The sequence below is a fragment of the Pristis pectinata genome, chromosome 1, assembly GCF_009764475.1.
Source record: "Pristis pectinata isolate sPriPec2 chromosome 1, sPriPec2.1.pri, whole genome shotgun sequence".
Classification (NCBI taxonomy): Eukaryota; Metazoa; Chordata; class Chondrichthyes; order Rhinopristiformes; family Pristidae; genus Pristis; species Pristis pectinata.
The window spans coordinates 79,119,672-79,140,611 of record NC_067405.1 but is presented as its reverse complement, the minus strand read 5'-3'; the positions used below and the strand labels follow the sequence as shown (position 1 = coordinate 79,140,611).

At 47.6% G+C, this 20,940-nt stretch overlaps 1 protein-coding gene across 4 annotated transcripts in view; it reads left to right on the top strand.

The window, feature by feature from the left end:
• LOC127573094 (mitogen-activated protein kinase kinase kinase 13-like) overlaps nucleotides 1–20,940 on the top strand; it is a 151,560-nt gene that overhangs the window by 125,420 nt on the left and 5,200 nt on the right. For all 4 annotated transcript variants that reach the window (XM_052020968.1, XM_052020986.1, XM_052020958.1 and 1 more), the window contains 3 exons: nucleotides 3,507–3,644; nucleotides 7,251–7,941; nucleotides 18,216–18,286. In XM_052020968.1, coding sequence (XP_051876928.1) covers nucleotides 3,507–3,644; nucleotides 7,251–7,941; nucleotides 18,216–18,286 — 900 coding nt within the window. The remainder of the gene's footprint in view (nucleotides 1–3,506; nucleotides 3,645–7,250; nucleotides 7,942–18,215; nucleotides 18,287–20,940) is intronic.

The window sequence follows — 20,940 nt, the reverse complement described above, 5'->3', positions numbered from 1 at the left end:
GCCACAAGCCCAACAAGATTGATCCAATATTCCACAAGATCTTTCCTTCCAGTCCTCACACTGTTTGATTCCCTTGAATCCAGAAATCTATCCACAGTCTTTGTCAGATCTGAAGAAGGCCAAAGATTCACAACCTCTGGATGAATAGTTTTCTCCTCATCAGTCCTAACTGGACAACCTCTTATCCCAGAATGTGGGCACTTCAGTCTTGGAAGGAGCAGGATGAGGAGGCCTCACAGAGGTGCTAAGAATACTGTGGACTTTAAAACGTTAAACTTTGACTTACATGTTTCAACCATTCAGCCGATCGGGTCCATGCCAGCTCCCAGCAGAGCAATCCCATCTACCCCTTTCCCCATATAGCCCTGCAACAGCAGCTAATTAACCTACCAACCTGCATGTCTTTGATGTGGGAGAAAACTGGAGCACCTGGGGGAATCCACACGATCACAGGGAGCACATGGAAATTCCACACAAACAGAACCTTAGGTGAGGATTGAACCAGAGTCCCCGCAGAGGTGTTGCATTTAGTAAAAGTGCGAGATGTTGCATTTTGGAAAGTCAAATCAAGGTAAGACTTTCACAGTGAATGCCCGGGCCCTGGGGAGTGTTGTGGAACAGAGGGACCTTGGAGTTCAGGTACATGGTTCCCTGAAAGTGGAGTCACAGGTAGACAGGTGGGGGTGAAGAAGGCTTTTGGCATGATGGCCTTCATAAGTCGGGGCATTTGGTATAGAAGTTGGGAGGTCATGGTGTGATTGTACAAGACTCTGGTGAGGGTGCACTTGGAGTGTTGTGTTCAGTTTTGGTACCCTGCTATAGGAAAGCTGTTATTGAACTGGAAAGAGTGCCGAAAAGATTTATAGGAATGTTGCCAGGACTTGAGGGATTGAATTACAGGAAGAGGTTGGCCAGGCAAGGACTTTATCCTTTGGAGCGTAGGAGACTGAGAGGTGATCTTATGGAGGTGTATAAAATCATGAGGGGCATAGATGCACTCGGTCTTTTTCCCAGGACTGGGGAATCCAGAACTAGAGGGCATAGGTTTAAGGTGAGAGGGGAAAGATTTAATATGAACTTGAGGGGGCAACTTTTTTTACACAGAGGGTGGTATCTAAGTGGAACGAGCTGCCAGAGGAAGTGGTTGAGGCAGGTACAATAACAACTTTTAAAAGACACTTGGACAGGTACGCAGATTGGAAAAGTTTAGAGGGCTATGGGCCAAACGTGGGCAAATGGGACTGGCTTAGATGGGCATCTTGGTCGGCATGGACTAGTTGAGCCGAAGGGCCTGTTTCAGTACTGTATGACTCTGTGACTTTAAGAGTTAAGGGCATCTATAGAAGGCTGACCCAGGTGGTCTCCAGTTGCCTCTCTCATCTGTACACATGTGTTGTACAGCAGACTAATGTTCTCACTGCCAACATACAAGCAACCTGGTTGGTGGAACAGTTCTATACACTGGTTCCTATCCTATGCTTCTCGCCCTGAGTGACCCCGGCAGTGAGCATGCAAGTCTCTGAGCCAGTACTGATGGTCATCTGTGCGACCCATTCTAAGCTATAGGAGCAGCAACAGGCCGATTAACCCTCAGGCCTCTTTCGATATTCAACAACACGTGACCGATTTGTAACTTAACTCCACTGATCTGCCTTATCACCAGATCCGCCTTTCATCACATCCCTTAATATCCTTGGCTTGTGTTCGTCCTTGTATAATTTTGTATAATTTCTGTTTCATTTATGTTTTTCTTGTGAATGCTGTGTGCTTGTGACACTGCTGCAAGCAAGTCTTTCATTATACTTGTGCATACATGTACTTGTGCATATGACAATAAACTCGTCTTGACTTAACAAAAATCTGTCAATTCCAAATTTAGAATGAACAATTGATCTTGTGTCCATGGCACTGTACAGAAGGGTTTCCTAAATCTCCACCCTCCTGCGTAGAAAGGATTTCCTAACCACTCTTGAAAGGCCTGTCCTTGAAGTTTAGAACCATCCCCCTGCAAACCCCCTAATGCTCCATGTTTTCTGTGTATACTGTAGAACTCTTCTTCAGCCCATGCACCCTAACCGATCCTTCTGCACAGGGTTGTTTTACATACATGCTTTCCTTCTCTGGTTTAGTTACTTTATATTCTTTGGTTTTCACTTTATCTGCATTTAAAGTGCTTTCCACTACCACAAGGCTCTTCCTTGTCCCAGACCTGCTGTCAGCAAACTATGGCGTAGAACTCCTCCTCCCCATGAAACTTCATCAGCCATGTCTGCACCTCCCTAATCTGTATGTCCCATTGTCAATTTTCATGTGGCTGAAGATGACAATGGAGAGATTATAGCCCGTGAGCTCCCAGCTCCTGGTACTCTCGAGACAGGACCATAAGGAACAGGACCAGGTGGAAGCCTCTAGCGCCTGGTGTGCCATTCAATACAGTCATAGAGTCATACAACATGGAAACAGGTCCTTCAGCCCAACTGGTCCATGCCGACCAAGATTCCCAGCATTTTGTACATGTTGCTCCAGATTCCAGCATCTGCAGAATCTCTTGTGTCCCCATTTGTCTATGTTTGGCCCAGTTCCCTCTAAACCTTTTCTATCCATGTACCTGTCCCAAGTGTCTTTTAAATGTCGTTAATGTACCTGCCTCAACCACTTCCTCTGGCAGCTTATACCATATACTAACCACCCTCTGGGTGAAGAGGTTGCCCCTCAGGCTCCAATTAAATCTCTCCCCTCTCACCGGAGACTTGTGCCCTCTAGTTCTTGATTCCCCAACTCGGGGGAAAAAGACTGTGTACATTCATCCTCTCCAAGGCCCTTGTGATTTTATACACCTCCATAATATCACCCCTCATTTTCCTACGCTCCAATGAAAAAAGTCCCAACCTGGTCAACCTCTCTCCATAACTCAGTCCCTCGAGTCTTGGCAACAACCTTTTAAATCTCCTCTGCACTCTTCCCAGATTAATGGCATCTTTCCTATGGCAGGATGACCAAAACTGAACACAATATTCTAAAATACGGCCTCACCAACATCTTGTACAACTGCAACATAACATCCCAGCTCCTATACTCAACGCCCTGACTGATGAAAGCCATCGTGTCAAACGCTTTCTTCACCACCCTGTCTACCTGCAACACCACTTTCAGGGAACCTTGTACTTGTACTCAGAGGTCCCTCTGTTCTACAACACTCCTCAGGACCCTACCATTCACTGTGAAAGTCCTACCCTGGCTGATCTTTTACCTCAGTATCACTTCCCTTCACTAATCCCACAACCCTAATATCTAAAAATCTGGTGATTGGAAGACAGAACCTCTTGCCTTTTTTTCTATGTTATTGATCCCAACACATGGCTTCTCAACCCCCTCTCCCTACCCTTTCAACCTGGCTTGAAGTGTCCCTTATCTTGGAACCAGGTAAGTGACTTCATCATAATCTACTCCCTGTAGATTTGAGCCTCTCTTTCAGAGGACCCTGAAAGCCTTCTGTTGCCCTACAGACGTGAGCAAGCTGTGGAGAAGAAATACCCGGGGACGTACAAGCGGCACCTGGTCAGGCCAATAATTCGCACTAATGCCGTTGAGAAATTGATCAAGAAGAAGGCATCAACCCACAAGCCCGGAGCCCAGGGGAAACGGTGAGTGAGTGGTTGGATGAAGCAGTTCAATGTGTGCCAGCGACAGGACTGAGACGGTGACGGAAGCCTCTGCTTCCATAGAACCATTATCATTATTCTTGTTCTTCAGCGCAGTAAGGTGCTCATTGCTGACACAAGAGGAAACCCATTGCCTCCCTGCCAAATCCACCGAGGCAGTCTTCCACTTGACCTGTTGTAGATTGACACACCCCATGTACCAAGCTCTTGGCAATAGTCAGGACACAGTAGTTCTCAGGTCAGCCACTAACTCTGCAGTGTCCACCAGTTCCTTCTGGATTGCCTGGCAGGCACTGGGCAGTAGCAGAATTAGCCCCGTTTTTATGTGATGGAATACTCTAAGTAACTGAGACCAGATGGAAACAATGGGAATTCCTGCTTCTTTCTTTGTGGCTCTAAGTGCTGACATAGAACATAGAACAGTACAGCACAGGAACAGGCCCTTCAGCCCACCATGTCTATGCTGACCATGATGCCAATCTAACCTTTTGCCTGTACATGATCCATATCCCTCCATTCCCTGCACATTCAGGTGTCTGTCTAACAGCCTCTTAAATGCCTCTATCATATCCTATCATATTTGCTTCCACCACCACCCCTGGCAGCACATTCCAGGCACCCACCACTCTCTGTGTTTAAAAAGGAAAACTTGCCCTGCACATCTCATTTCAACTTTCCCCCTCTCACCTTAAACCACTGCCCTCTAGTATTTGACATTTATACCCTGGGAAAAATATTCTAGCTACCCTATCTATGCCTCTCATAATTTTATAAACATCTATCAGGTCTCCCCTCAGCTTCCGACTCTCCAGAGAAAACCATCTGAGTTTGTCCAACCTGTCCTTATAGCTCATACCCTCTAAACCAGGAAGCATTCTGGTAAACAATTCTGAAGATACAGGAGCCTGAGGGCACGTACCACCAGACTTAAGGACAGCTTCTACCCCACTGTGATAAGACTATTGAACAGTTTCCTTATACAATGAGATGGACTATGACCTCACGATCTACCTTGTTGTGACCTTGTACCTTATTGCACTGCACTTTCTCTGTAGCTGTGACACTTTACTCTGTACCGTTATTGTTTTTACCTGTACTACATCAATGCACTCTGTACTGACTCAATGTAACTGCACTGTGTAATGAATTGACCTGTACGATCGGTTTGTAAGACAAGCTTTTCACTGTACCTCGGTACAAGTGACAATAATAAACCAATACCAATACCCTCTCCAAAGCCTCCATATCTTTCCTGTAAACTGAGGTCCCTCTGTTCCACAGTACCCCCTACTATTCATGATGTGTGTCCTACCCTTCTACACCAGGATCCCTATGTTCCACAATGCTCCCTACCATTCATGGTGTGTGTGTCCTGCCCTTGTACACCGAGGTCCCTCTGTTCCACAATGCTCCCTACCATTCATGGTGTGTGTGTACTACCCCTCTACACCGAGGTCCCTCTGTTCCACAATACTCCCTGCCATACTTTTGGAATTTCCCACTCCGATATTCTACTTGGGTTCATTATTCCCACAGATCCCCTGAGAGTTCCCACCTTCTGTCCCTGAAGGTTGCTATTAAATGCCACATATCCCGAGGGCTATTGAAATAGAAGGGCATTAAAACCCAATTAGTAATCCAGTGGCCAAACTGCATTGGCAGTTTCACAGCCTGCTGGTGTACTCAGAATCTAACCCATGCTCACAACTGTGCAGTTTGGAGTCAAACTAACTGAACATCACAGCCTTACCTACATCCACCTTCGAGTTTTACCGAGAGGTTACAACACCAGCCAATCAGAGCTACTGCTGAGGGCTTACGAGGCATTGGTAAGACCGCATTTGGAATACTGTGAGTAATTTTGGGCCCCGTATTTAAGGAAAGATGTGCTGGCCCTGGAGAGGGTCCAGAGGAGGTTCACAAGAATGATGCCAGGAATGAAAGGTTTAATGTATGAGGAGCGTTTGATGTCTCTGGTCCTGTACTCAATGCAGTTCAGAAGGATGAGGGTGGATCTCATTGAAACCTACCGGATACTGAAAGGCCTGGATAGAGTGGACGTGGAGAGGATGTTTCCATTTGTAGGAGAGTCTACGATCCAAGGGCACAGCCACAGAATAAAGGGACGTCCCTTTAAAACTGATGAGGAGGAATTTCTTCAGCCAGAAGGTGGTGAATCTGGGGAATTCATTGCCACAGAGGGCTGTGGAGCCCAAGACATTGGGTGTATTTAAGACAGGGATTGATAGGTTTTTGATTGACAGAGGGGTTAAGGCTTAAGGGGAGAAGGCGGAAGAATGGGGGTTGAAAAGACAATCAGTCATGATTGAATGGTAGAGTAGACTCAATGGGCCAAATGGTCTAATTCAGCTCCTAAATCTTATGGTCTATGGCCTAATTGGCCTGCTGCTTCCTGCAGATTTGGGGCATCCTCCTGGTACACGATTATGTCTTTGAAATCAGATCGAAAACTTGAACCCGTCCTTAAAGACAGACATCTATGAATCGTACACCTTAGCTAAACAAAGCATGGTGCTTCAGTAATATGCCATGCAAAAAATCTAGGATGCTTCTTGAGTTTAGTCGACCACAGCCTAAGCAATCACAGGCAATGAGTGACCACTAGTCTAACCCAGAGGACCTGGCAGGTGGGGGAAGGCAGAGAATGCATGGGCTGGGTTTGTTTTCCTTGGAGTGGAGGAGCGACCTGACAGATTATGAGGGGTATAGATAAGGTAGATGGTCAGAAACGTTTCCCCATAGCAGAGGTTCTATAATTAAGGAGATTAAGATGTATGGGATCCTTGGTGACTTGGTGGTTTGGATTCAGAATTGGCTTGCCCATAGAAGGTAGAGGGTAGTGGTGGAGGGGTGTTATTCTGCCCAGAGGTCCATGACCATTGGTGTTCCACTGTTGTTTGTGATATATATACATGACTTGAATGAAAATATAGATGGGTGGGTTATTAAGTTTGTAGATGACACAAAGATTAGTGGCGTTGTGGATAGTGTAGAAGATTGCCAATGGGTACAGTGGTATATAGATCAGCTGCAGATACTGTATGAGCAGAGAAATGGCAGATGGAGTTTAATCTGGTCATGCATGAGGTGTTGCACTTTGGGAGGTCAAATGTAAAGGGAAAGCATACAGTTAAGGATCCTGCACTCCCTTTAAACACACCAGGACCTCGTTCCTGCACACTTCTAAACACACTGGGGCCCTGCTTCCAAAACACCTAGTTCAGTGGAAAATTTATTATATTACTGTGTTACATCTTAAAAAAAAGGTGAATTAAAAGTCTGTTGTTGTGTTAATAGGATCAGTTGCATTAATCTCCCATAGTCTGGAAAGTCGGCTGGCCCAGCATCACCAAAGTCCTGAGGTGCCGGGTTATTGGAGTTGGAACATCGACCTACACCTGACCCAGGCCATTACTGCCTGGGTAAAGTCCACAGGGGACACCTCAGCCAGGGTTGCCTGAGTAACCTGTCCCCAGCAGGCTCCTTGTATTCACCGACGGGACACTGACCTCCAGCCACGCCTGCCCTGTGCCAGTGTTAACCCCCCTCTCCTTCTGGCTCCCACAGGCCTGACCTCCTGAGGTCAGATGGCATCGTGCCAAGCTTGGAGGTCGGCCCGGCTCACTCGCCCGTCTCCGGCAGCCCCAAGGTGTCCACCCCGCCGGGCAAGGCGAGGTACCGCAGCAAGCAGCGGCATCGGCGCGGCAACAGCAAGGGGAGCCACCAGGAGTTTGCGGGCTTCCTGCGGGCCATCGCGGGCCCGGAGCAGTGTGCCCTCCATCACCAGCACCGGCTGGGCGACGCTGCCAGCTGCGTGCACAACCTGAAGTACTTTGGCCCGGCAGCTGCCCTCAGGAGCCCTCACACTGACCGCTTGCAGCTCAAGATATCCGGCTCCAGCCCCGACCTCATCTCCACCACACTGGCTGCTGGCTGCCGCAGGGGATCGGGGAGCGGCGAGGTGATGGACTGCGGGCACGGAGCTGCCGGTCGGGGCACCACGTGTCGGGACTGTTGGGAACGGAAGGGCAGCATGAGAGTTGAGAGACTATCCAATGGGTACAAGCTGACCCCTGGCCTCTCCCAGTCTCCAGTGCACCATCCCGCGGCTCATTACGAGAACCCCAGGCTCCTGGAGAACAACAGGCCTTCAGAGGAGAAACAGGCGGAAAGCTCCAAAGCAGGGTCTTCCTTGAGCACCCCTCAGCAGCTCACCACACCCACACTACCTCGCAAGCTGAGAGCCCCCAGGAAGGAGGTAAGAATGCTTCTTGTGGCTCTTTGGTGAGAACCACGGCAAATCTTTCAGTTCCCCTGGGTCGGGGCCAGTTTATTGTTAATAAGACCCTGAAAAAGTGTTTGACACCACGTAATTATCAGGAAAACTAACCCCTATTGGACTAACGAGGCACCGTGGTGGACACGGATTAAGCAGAGAGTGTTGGGAAGTCAAGTGGAAGGAAGTATTTTTTAGTGCTGGCAACACACAAAAAGCTGGAGGAACACTGCGGGTCAGGCAGCATCTGTGGAGGGAAATGGACGTTTCGGGTTGAGACCCTTTGTCTAGACTGAAAGATATAGGGAAGATGTCTGGTATAAAGAGGTGGAGAGAAGGGATGGAGCAAGAGCTGGCAAGCGATAGATGGATCCAAGTGAAGGGGGGGGGGGGTGATAGGCAGATGGAGGAGGGGAGAGTGGGAATAGCGACAGAGGCTGGGTGGTGACGGGTGGAGGCGACCAAGGGCTGCAGGTGATGGAATCTGACAGGAGAGGAAGGTGGAGCAGGGAACCAAGGGAGGGAGGTGGGGAGGGCAGATGGGAACAGTGGTGGGGAAGGGGAACCAGTGGGTGACGGGCAGATGGGATGGGTGGAGGAGGGGAAAGAAACAGGGTGATGGGAGCTGTGGTGGGTGTAGGAGGAACTGGGTAGATCAGGAGGGGAAGAGAAAAGGGACAGAGGGGGAACAGGTTACTGGAAGTTGGAGAATTCAATGTTCGTGCTGTCGGGTTGTAGACTAACCAGGCGGAATGTGTTTGGTGCTCTTCTACAGGCCTGGTATTAGAACTGTTGTTTTTTATGTATGTTTTAATGCCCAGACCTGGCTACGGAAGGCAATGTTACAAAACTTAAAAGGTTATTTCAAACTTAGGAATGTATTAAGTGATGAAGAATGTCCAGACAGACGCCTGAACAGGTGGGATTTAGGCATTTTGGCGGCGAGTGGACTTAACATGGAAATTCGCAGAGATTTATAGCATGGGAGACTGTGCATTAGGCCCAAGGATTGATTCATTTCTGTAAGATGAAGAAAGGCAGACAGTGTAAACTAAATAGTACCGTTTGAAAGAGGGTGGAGGAAGAGATGAGGATTTGTGCCCAAGCCTTGGAAACTGAGAGCATAAGTTGGGAAGGCACACAAGAACCTTAGCTTTATTAATGCAAGTGTAGAGTACAATGACACAAGTTATACAAGCCTTTGTTTAGGATAGAGTGTTGTGGCTAATTCTGGGCTCCCTACTTGATGAAGCTTCTCGAGGCTTTAGAGAGATTTACTGGAATGGTACCATGTTTGTGGGATTAACTGGATTAGTCAGACTATTCTCTTTAGAGCAGGGAAGGTTAAGATGAAATTCGATAGAGGCGACACAAGAGAGTACAAACTACCTCCACTGGCAGAAGAAGAGACTACCTCCACTGGCAGTAGAGAATACAGGTTTCAGTAAGCTGGCTAGAAAAACCCGGAGGTACTGTGAGGATTAAAAGTATTCCTTCTGTGAGTTGTTGGGATCTGTAAGGTTGGTGGGAGCCAGTTCAGTGGTAACTTTCCAAAGGGAGCTGGATAATGATTGGTGGGAATAAAAACCTGGTGGAGAGGAACTTGATGAATAGTTCTTCCAAACATGATGGTCTGAACGGTTTATGTTGTGGTATCCCATGAATCCTGTGGAGCCTTAACTTACAGATACCCTGAGAAAGATCCACTTACATACGACCTGCCACAATCCCTGAAATGTTTGCACCGGGTGTTTTCAATGTGCCGTCATTGCCATAAAGTTGGAAGGGTGGCAGCCAGTTCACCCACAGCGAGGCCTCACTATGGCAGTGTGATAATGGTGATGCCATCTGTTGGTGACGGGAGCTTCAGGATAATTATCACGGTGGGCTCTGGGGATAACTCCACAGCTGTGATGAGGTTCAGTGATGCCGTGGGAGGGCAGAACAAGTTTGTTTAACATTTTCCCAAAGAAGCTGGCAATTCTGACAGAGAGACACGCCCTCAGTAATGCACTGACATAGAACAGTACAGCACAGGACAGGCCATTCGGCCCACAATGTTGTGCCAATCTTGATGACAATTTATACCCATTGTCCTCCTTTGTATCAACCATATCCCTCCATTCCCTTCATATTCATGTGTCTGTCTAAAACCCTCTTAAACTCCACCAAACTGCCTGATTTCACTGCTACTTCTGGTAACCCATTCCAGGCACCTACCACCCTCTGTGTAAAAAAAGACTTGTCCCTCATGTCACCTTTAAACTTACCCCCCTCTAACCTTAAAAGCAACCCCTCTGGTGTTTGATATTTCTACCCTGGGGAACAGATTCTGACTGTCTACCCTATCTATGCCTCTCATAATTTTAAAGACCTCTATCAGGTCTCCCCTGAGCCTCCTGAACTCTAGGGAGAACAACCCAAGTTTGTCCAACCTTTCCTTGTAGCTCATACCCTCTAATCCAGGCAGCATCCTGGTAAATCCCTTCTGCACCTTTCCACAGTCTCCACATCCTCCTATAATGGGGCAACCAGAACTGCACACAATATTCCAAGTGTGGGCTGATTAAAATTTTATATAGCTGCAGCATGACTTCCTTACTCTGAGACCCAGCACCCCTACCAATGAAGGCAAGCATGTCGTGTGCCTTCCTTATCCACTTGTGTAGCCACTTTCAGTGAACTATGGACCTGGACCCCAAGATCCCTCTTGCTAATAAGGGGCCTACCATAAATGGTATACTTTTTCCTTTCATTTGACCTCCAAAAGTACAACACCTCACAGTTGCCCGGATTAAACTCCAACTGCCACTTCTCTGCTCATATCTGTAACTGATCTATATCCCACTTTACTCTTTGATAGCCCTTTACACTGTCCACAGCTCCACCAATCTCGGTGCCATTTGCAAACTTGATAATCTACCCATCCACATTTTCACCCAAATCATTGATACGTATCACAAACAACAGAGGTCCCAGAACCGATCCTGGTGGAACACCACTGGTCACGGACTTCCTGCCAGAATAACAGCCTTTCACTCCTACTTTCTGTCTTCTCTGGGCAAGCCAGTTCCGAATCCAAACTTGCAATTCACCCTGGATCCCATGCATCTTTATCTTCTGAATCAACCTACCATAAGGGGCCTTATCAAGTGCCTTACTGAAGTCCATGTAGATAACGTCACCTCCTCAAAAAAACTTGATCAAGTTGATAAGGCATGATCTGCCTTGCACAAAGCCATGCTGACTGCCCCTAAGTCCTGAAGTCCCTTTCCAAATGTGCATAAATCCTATCCCTAAGTATCCTCTCCAATTGCTTCCCTACCACTGACGTGAGGATCACTGGCCTATAATTAACTGGATTATCCCTATTTCCCTTCTTGAACAAAGGCACAACATTTGCTACTCTCCGGTCCTCCAGGACCTTGCCTGCTGCTAGTGAGGACACAAAGATCTTTGTCAAAGCCCCAGCAATCTCCTCACTTGCTTCAACAATCTTCCGGGATATGTGCCATCAGCCCTTGGGGACTTATCCACCTTAATGCTTTTCAGAAGACCCAGCACTACCTCCTCCTTAATCTCCAAACGTCCAGCACATTAGCAAGCTCCACTCTGCTTTCACTATCCTCCAAATCCTTCTCCTCGGTAAATACCGACACAAAGTACTCACTTAGTACCTCAGCCACTTGCTCTGACTCCAAGCACTAATTTCCTCCTTTATTCTTAGGTGGACCTACTCTCTCTTTAGTTATCCTCTTTTCTTTAGTATGAGTATAAAAAGCCTTGGGATTCTTCTTGATCCTGCTCAGCAAGAACCATTTCATGGCCCCTTTCAGCCTTCCTAATCGCCTGCTTAAGTACGTTCCCACTATGTTTATATTCCACAAGGGCCCAGTCTGATTTTAGCTTCCTAAACCTTATGTATGCTTCCTTTTCCTTCCTGACTGAATTCCAGACCGCTTGAGTCACCCAAGGTTCCCTTACCTTACCATCCTTATCCTTACTCCTTACCGAAACATGCTGATCTTGAACTCTGCTCAGCTGGCCTTTAAACAACTTCCACATGTCAAATGTGGACTTGTCCGACAGCAGCTGCTCCCAGTCAGTGTCCCTCAACTCCTGTCCTATCCTGTCGTAATTTGCCCTCCCCCAATTTAGTACCTTCTCGCAAGATCCAAATTTATTCTTACTTATAACTATCTTAAAACATACTGAGTTGTGGTCACTATTCCCAAAATGTTCACCCACTATCCGGTCTATCACCTGGCCTGGCTCATTTCCCAAAACCAGGTCCAGTATGTTCTCTCCTCTAGTTGGACTCTCCACATACTGTTTCAACAACCCCACCTGGATGCGCTAAAGAAATCCCACCCCATCTAATCCTTTTGTATTAAGGAAGTTCCAACAATACTGGGGAAGCTAAAGTCCCCCAGTGTGACAACCCTGTTGCTTCTGCACCTTTCCATAATCAGACCTAGCCTGTACTCTGTGACAACTGGGATTTGGTCCAAGGTCACCTGACTGGGAGATTAGTGGGTGCTGCCACAAAGCTGGCACCTGACAAGCTCTTCCCATTCCCCAAAGTCAAAGTCTAGTTTCTTGTCATATGCACAAGTATATGTATGCACGGGTGCAATGAAAAACTTACTTGCAGCAGCATCACAGGCATACAGCATTATTAGAGACACAACATTCATAAGAAGACCATGAATTAAACATAAATTATACAAGTGATGTACAGTGTCCCGTGATGTAGTTTCTCCAGCTCCCCTGTTCTTGAAGGAGTCTGACTACTGTTTAATCACTGTTCTGCTGTTGGTTCCCAGTTTAGAACATAGATCCAGGAGGAGACCATTTAACCTCTTCACTTGGCTCCTCCATTTAGTGAGAAAATGCTGAGTTTTACCTCAACACATCTTATTTCCTGTTCCTCCACACTTTTACCCAACATCCGTCAGTCATGGCCTTTATGGTTTCAACTGAACCCATAACTCAGGAGAGTGAGTTTCAGTAGGTAAAATTATCTGATCTGTCTTAGGCTGAATTTCCTTATGGTGTTTGTTGGCAGAGAGGGTGGCTGTCATAGAAACAGGCCCTTTGGCCCTCCAAGTCCATGTCAACCATCAAGCACACATTTACCCTGTTCAATTTATTGATGTCGGTTAGCAAGGTCACCACTTCCATTCACCAAAACCAAAACCGTACCAAAACTCAAGACAAAGGTAGAAGCTTGGACTGGCTGCACATTGGAAGATAAATTAGTGACCTCCTCTTGACTGTTAGAGTGAAGACAGCACGAAATGGAAGAGAGGGAAGCAATAACAATGTATATGGGGCTTTTAAGAATGAAAGAGAAAAAAATTGGGTGTACAGAGATAGATAGATGCACTGAGCAGTAGAGCTGGTTAGGATGTTTTTAAATTTACAGTACAATTTTGTCAGCTAAGCACAGGTGTTAACTGACCATTGCTCCCTGGATCACTATAATGCAGAATTATGATGGCAAAACCAGCTCTGGTCAGGAAGAGGCATAATTCTGAGACTGGTCAGTCTGCACCAGGTGTTTCATACAGTGAGAGCCAAGACCCACAGTTCAGACCGACTGCAAGGTTGTGAGAGGAAGAGGACTCAAGGGAGGTGGGAAGACGAGGAGGTTGAGGGTTGTGAGGAGGCTCGAGGGAGGGAAAGATGTTCAAGGGAGTCTCAAGGGAGTTCGGAAGTCCTGGAAGTGGGGAGTTTTTGGGGGGGGGGGGGGGGGAGGTAGATATTAACTTCATCCTCCACTATCTTAAATGGGCAGGAGAGGGAGGGGTTAAAATTTAAACACACAGCCTGTTAAGCTGGCTAGCTCCCAGAGGGGAAACAGAAAAAATAAAAGATAACAAGATGCTGTCGAAATCCATCCATCTCTTGCACACATACACACTGTAACTATTATGGTTTTGTATTAATAAGTGCAGGAACATCTTGTACTTCACATGTATAGGAATACGTGATGCAAGCTCAGCGGAGTGATCAAGATACTGGTGGGGAAGTAAACAGAGAGAGGAGAGCTGTGAACATGAGGGGTTGAAAAGGACCCAATGGCAATGCCTCATCGAGTGTTATCATGTGACACATTCCGTACATAGTCCGTGAATCATTCACCAACACAGATTCAGATAGTCTTGATCCGTGTGAAGTTGGGATTGGTTTATGATTCCTTCGTGTGGATCATTTGATGTAACGTTATACTCTGCTCATCTCACTGACTGCTGACGAGGTCACTTGGAGGGCTGGCTTGTCAACAGAGCACATGTCCAGCTGTTGAGTCCACGTCACCTGCTAATTGTGAGAGGGACACGGCTCGGCAAGACTGTTTGCCACGTATCACTGAGTGGGCATCATGTAACAGCCCAACCGAGGCAGTGGTCAAGAGGCCACAAAGCTATCTCTGTTGACAGGGTCACTGCCATAATAAGGAGGGAAGGGCAGCATCAACACCAGTCCAGCTCTAAGTTCAGAGCAGAGTCCCGGCTTTCTAACAAGAGGAGCCATGGACCCCATGCACTCAGAGCACAGGTCTGACACCACAGTAGTAACTTCCATTTATATCACACCTTCAACTTAACCGAGAAAAAAGTCAGAGCATGATCCTCACCAGGCACATCAGACAAATTGTGATATCAAGCCATTGAGTGCGGTTCCTTGACAGGATCAAACACTGAGCTGGAGAGGTAGGTTTTAAGGAGCTTTCTTTACAAGAGCAAAAGAGAGGTAGAGGTTTAGTGAGGAATTGGAGGCACACAGGGCGATGGGTGAACAGAGTACTGAGAGTCAGAATAGATAGAACATAGAACACAGAACATAGTACAGCACAGGACAGGCCCTTCGGCCCACAATGTCTGTGCCTAACACAATGCCAAATTAAACTAAATCCCTTCTGCCTGCACATGATCCATATCCCTCCATTCCCTGTATATTGTGTCTATCTAACAGCCTTTTAAATGCCTCTATCATATCTGCTTCCTCCACCACCCCTGGCAGCCCGTTCCAGGCACCCACCACTCTCTGTGTAAAAAAAACTTGCCCCGTGCATCTCCTTTAATCTTTCCCCCTTTGACCTTAAATGCATGTCCTCTTGTACTTGACATTTCAACCCTAAGAGAAAGATTCTGACTGTCTACCCTATCTATGCCTCTCATAATTTTATAAACTTCTTTCAGGTCTCCAGTCAGCCTCTGACGCTCCAGAGAAAATAACCTAAGTTTGGCCAACCTCTCCTTATAGCTCATACTCTCTAATTCAGGTAGCATCCTGGTAAACCTCTTCTGCTATCTCTCCAAAGCCTCCACATCCTTCCTGTAATGGAGCGACCAGAATTGCACACAGGTGCAGCCTTGCCAAAGTTTTATACGACTGCAGTATGACTTCCTGACTCTTATACTCAATGCCCTGACCAATGAAGGCAAGCATGCCATGTGCCTTCTCTACCACTCTATCTAATGGCATGGCCAACAGTTTAATGATCTCAATGGGTGGTGATGAGAAATAGGAGAGTGCCAGGAAGGATGCTTCCAATCATTCAAGACTCCAATGGTAATAGAGAGGGAAGTGAAGCCACTGTTGTTGATCACACTGGACTCCATCCAGAAAGATGAAGAAGGAACCAAAGGGGTGCAGTATTGTCCAGCTGAGGAACACTCCCTCTACACTGTCCCATCACACAACACCTCGGCAGGGTTACCACAGGTTAGATGCAAAGTGAAGCTCCCTCTGCATTGTCCCATCACATGATGCAAGGCAAGGGACTGCATGTGTTAGACACTGAGTGAAGCTCCTGTTATAATGCCCCCTCACACACTCCTAGATAACATGGATAAGATGCAGGGTAAAGCTCTCTCTGCACTCTTTTGTTACATGCCCCCAGGACAGGGACATGGCCAAAGACTCTGGCAGTCATGTAATCAGAGTGGCAAGGGCTTGGGAGTGGGGCTCACCCTGCTTGTCCAGAATTACATAGAGGCATCCACTGTATAGGCTTCTCCTGCACACTCTCCATTATCCCACCCTCATCTCTCATCTGCCCGCTGTGCGATGATCCATTCTGCCATCTGGCCGCAAGGGGATGTCTCCAGTGGAAGTCTCTCTGCGTAGGGGTCCTCCCTCTGAACATCGGGGACGTGGGGTTCAGGGTGTTGCACAGAGCAGTGCTGTGCAATAGGTTTTTAAGTAGGTTCATGGACCAGGCTGCCTGCCATTTGTGTTCCATGCATATGCAGAGAGTGAGGGGTTGCAGCCACTGGTTGAGCATTCGAAAGGACTGCTTCCTAGGTTCTGATTGCACTTCAGCCCCAATCTCCTGATCTGTGGGACCCAGTGCAGAGGGAGACAAATCAGTCGGAGGATCTCCTCGTTCGTCTGCTCCTGGGTCTGATCAACGTGGCCATTCACAGGTCCGGGCAGCGGGCTATCGGGGGTTCTGTCCGAGACAATTGTCTGTCCCTCTCCCGAGCATACATCCATGTCCAAGTGTCCCTGGGGAGGGAGCAATTAATGTTCTCTGGTTCTCTGGAGGCCTTTCAGAATGGGTAGATGTGGGGGTTGGAGTGTATCTTGGACAGTGAGGATTGTGTTTTAAAATGAAAATGTAAATGGTGCAAATAAATTAAAATTATTTGGGAAAAAACACAGGTTAGATACAGAGAAAAGAAACCTTCTTCACTGTCCCATCACGCATTCCCAGGGAAGAAGGTGCCTCAGGATCAAGGATGACTTGTTTCCGTTCTCTGCGTCCTGAGGTGTTGCTGACGCCATTGTGGGACCCACAGATTGTGCCCCAGGTGGGGGAGGAAGTGCGTGACAGGATGGTCAGGGGGATGCTCTGGAGGTTGGATGCTCCTGCCATTTTCGCTGGGCCCGCTGTGCTCCCAACCAAGACTCAAAGTTCTCAATGCCTTCTCGGATAGAGTCAGAGAGTCGTACAGCAGAGAAACAGGCCCTTCGGCCCACCATGCCCATGCCAACCTTTTTGTCCATTCATACTAATCCCGTTTGCCCGCATTAGGACCATGTCCTTCTATACCTTGTCTATTTAGGGACCTGTCTAAATGTCTCTTTAGCATATTGATTGTATCTGATTCCACCACCACCTCTGGCAGCATGTTCCAGACATCACTCACTCTCTGTGTAAAGAACTTTCCCTTCAAATCCCCTTTAAAACCCCTTCCTCTCACCTTAAACCTGTGCCCCCTTCTTTTTGGTACCCCTACCATGCGAAAAAAGTTCTGACGATCTACCCTATCTATGCCTCTTATAATTTTATATCTCTATCAGGTCACCTCCCTTTTTGCTCCAGGGAAAACAAACCAAGCCTCTCCAATCTCTCCTATACCTAAAGTCCTCCAATCCAGACAACATCCTGGCAAATCTCCTCTGCATTCTCTTCAGCATAATCACATCCTTCCCTTAGTGTGGCGACTAGAACTGCACACACCACTCCAATGTCTAACCAAGTGTTTTGTAAAGTTGCAACATAACCTCCCAGCTGTTACATTCTATGCCCCAACGTATGAAGGGAACATGCCATATGCCTTCTTCACCACCCTATCTACCTGTGTTACCACTTTCAGGGAACTATAGACTTGAACCTTAAGCTCCCTCTGTTCCTCAATATTCCTGAGTATCCTGTATATGTCCTCCCCGATTTGACTTCCCAAAATGCTTCTCTTTGAATTTGTCGAGAGTACAATCCATCTGCCAATGCTTTGTCCAAATTTCCACTTAATCTGAGTGTGATTGGAGGTATTGGCCTGCAAGTGTATGCTATTGTTGGTTCATTTATCCCACAGATGGATTTGGTGAATTCCATGGAAATATCATCTCATTAAATGCTCCCAGGGCAGGGAGAACACAGATTAGACAAAATAAAGCTCCCTCTACACTGCCTATCACACACTCCTAGGGCAGGGACAGCACAGGGTAGATACAGAGTATGCCTTCTACATTGAATTAGCCAGAACTTCAGAACAATACTAATTCCGTCCCAAGGGACCTTTTAAGTGTGATTAGTCCTGAATGAGGTTTACCTTTAATCTCTGGACCAAAGTTGGCTTGGTACTGGGTTGAGACTGTGGCAACTGAGTACCTGAGCTTGTCTTGACTTGGGTAACCAACCAAGCCAGTTAGGATGATGGAAATCTCTAAATAAGAAGCTTGTGGCTTCAGTGTACGTGCTGTATGGGACACAGTGTGGCATTGTTTTCTGTTGGTCACAGAATGGAGACGACTCCTCGGAGGAAGAGGAGGGAGAAGTGGACAGTGAGGTGGAGTTTCCTCGCAGACAGAGGTAAGAGGTGAAACCCAGCCGTCCTGCACAGGGCAGAATGTCCTCCTTTCCCAGTGTCACACAGGGAGTCAGGGACGTGTTCGACCATCGGCAGCTATTCATGGATTGGGCATTACCTGCAAGGCCAGGACTGTGGAGGTGGTGGTGGTGAGCTGCCTCCTCGAACAGCTGCCATCCTTCTGGTGAAGGTTTACCACAGTGCTGCTGGGGAGGTGGGGGGGGCATTTAGACCTAGTGATGAAGAAGGAACAGGGATATATTTCCAAATCAGGATGGTGAATGCTTTGGAGAGGAGCTTGGAGCCAATGCTGCTCCCCGTGTGCCTGCTGCCCTTGCTCCACTGGATGGTAGACATTGGCGATTGGAAAGTGCTGCTGCAGTGTGCCCTGTAGACAGTTTGGGCTGCTCCACTGCACCCCAGGTCAAAGTAATGCATTTAGAACGGTGCACGAGATGTCATTAGGTGGGTTGCTTTGCCAGGATAGTGCAAAGGTTCTCGACTTCTGGGCTAATTGGGATGTTACTCTGATATTCCTTTAGTGGCTCCAGAAGGAAATCGGATGAGTCCAGTCTGTGGGAGATCCAACCACATTCTCTGGTTGTGGCCATTCAAGTGAGGGATCAGATGGCTACTGGTGCTTCTGAAACTTCAGGAAGGACAGGGGACAGTTGCCACAACTCAAAATTGTCACAAAAAGTTTCGCAAATGGTATTTGTTCCTCACATCACAGTCAACATCTAGTACCCAATTGGCTCAAAAATAATGTTCAAATCAGAGCAGTGAAAAGCTGAAAAGATAAGTGTGAACACCAACAATCATTAATAGCCATAGCTAAGTGACAAGCAGGGACGTCCTGCTCTCTTCCACCAAAAGAGGAAAGCATTTTACTGTCTCATTATCTTGTTTCTCAATATCTTGTTTAAAAGTAGCATTGAAAGAACCTTTATTGTGTAATAAATATGTAAACATGAGGAATAGAAGCAGGAAAAGACCATTCGGCCCCTTATGCCTGTTCTGTTCAATAACAACGGGGCTGAAACGTTACCTTGGCACCACTTCCTTGCACTAACCCCATATCCCCTGATCCCCCTAATATCTAAAAATCTATTGATGGCCATCTTAAATATACTCAGTGACAGCCGTCTTGAGTCAAGAATTCGAAAAATTCACCGGCTTCTGGATGAAGAAAGTTCTTCTCCTCTGTGTCTGAATAGCGGACCCCTTATTTTGACTCTGTGACTCCCCCCCCAGTTCTAGACGCCCCAGTCAGATGCAACATCATCCCTGCAATGTTCTTGTTGGTCCTTTGTACCTTTCGATGAGACCATCTCTCATTCTCCTAAACTCGAGTGAGAAAAGGCCCAGTCTGCTTATTCTCTCCTCAGAGGGCAATCCCACACCCCCGGAAAGATCCACAGTTCATTCACAATTATTTACCAGCTTGTGTACTGGAAATCCCTCCAACAGTGTTTCCAACGGATGTCTGCCCCGGCGCTCTAGTTTAACATGGCCCTTCCATTCTGCCTTCTGCTGTAGTTTCTGGGCAGTTACTCTGTCTTCATCAACAAACAATCTGCTGCAGGAACTCGGTGGGTCGAGCAGCATCTGTTGGGGGGGGGGGAGGAATTGTTGATGTTTTGGGTCGAAACCCTGCATCAGGACTGAGAATGGAGAGGAGAGATGGCCAGAATATAGAGGGGGAGTGGTGAGACAGGGGCCTGAGGTGACTGGTAGACTGAGGAGGGGTGTGAGGTGACAGGCAGATGAGGCCAGGTAGGGGAGGGGAGAGGGGGTGGAGTTGGGAGACGGTGGCAGGTGGATGATAGATGGAGGCAGACAGAGAGAGAGAGGAAAAAAGTACAGAGAGGCAGTGGAGCGAGGTGGGGAGAGGATTGTGAATGTTGGAGAGAGCTGCTGGAGGGAGAAGAGCAGAAACACAAAGGGCTCCTGGCGCTGGACTCTGATAAGTGAAGGAGGTGAGAATGGGGACCATTGGGGAGGGGTGAAGGGCGGGTGGGACCAGAACCAGAGAGGGGAGGCAGTGGGGTGGAGGTGGGTGGAACCTGTGGGTGAAGTGTGTGTGTGTGTGTGTGTGTGTGTGTGTGTGTGTGTGTGTGTGTGTGTGTGGTGGGTGGATGGGACCAGGACGGGGAGGGGGATGGAGGTGGGTGATGGGGGGGCTTGGGGGGGGGGGAAGGGATTGAGGGAAAGGGGACAAAAATGGGAGGACCAGAGGAGGATTGGAAGGGGGGAAATAAAAGGGGGGTAGGGGAACAACCCACCGGAGGTTAATACCACCAGATTAACATCTCCCCTCTCCACTCTCAGTCCTGATGTAGGGTTTTGACCTGAAACCTCGACAATTCCTTCCCTCCCACAGGTGCTGCCTGACCCACTGAGTTCCTTCAACGTTTTGTGTGTTGCTCCAGATTCCAGCATCTGCAGTCTCTTGTGTCTCCTCTGTCTTCTGGTTCTGTTCCATCTCATGAACAGTCCTATCTTCCAGTCAACCCTCATTTTTAGATTTTTTTTATTGGAGTTTTCCACTGGTTCCCTTACGTTTTCTGTTTTTATGGTCACTTGCTCTTGGACGGCCCTGAGCTCTGCAATCCAAGCTCCTCATCGAATGAGTTCCTGCTTTGTATTTTTGGTA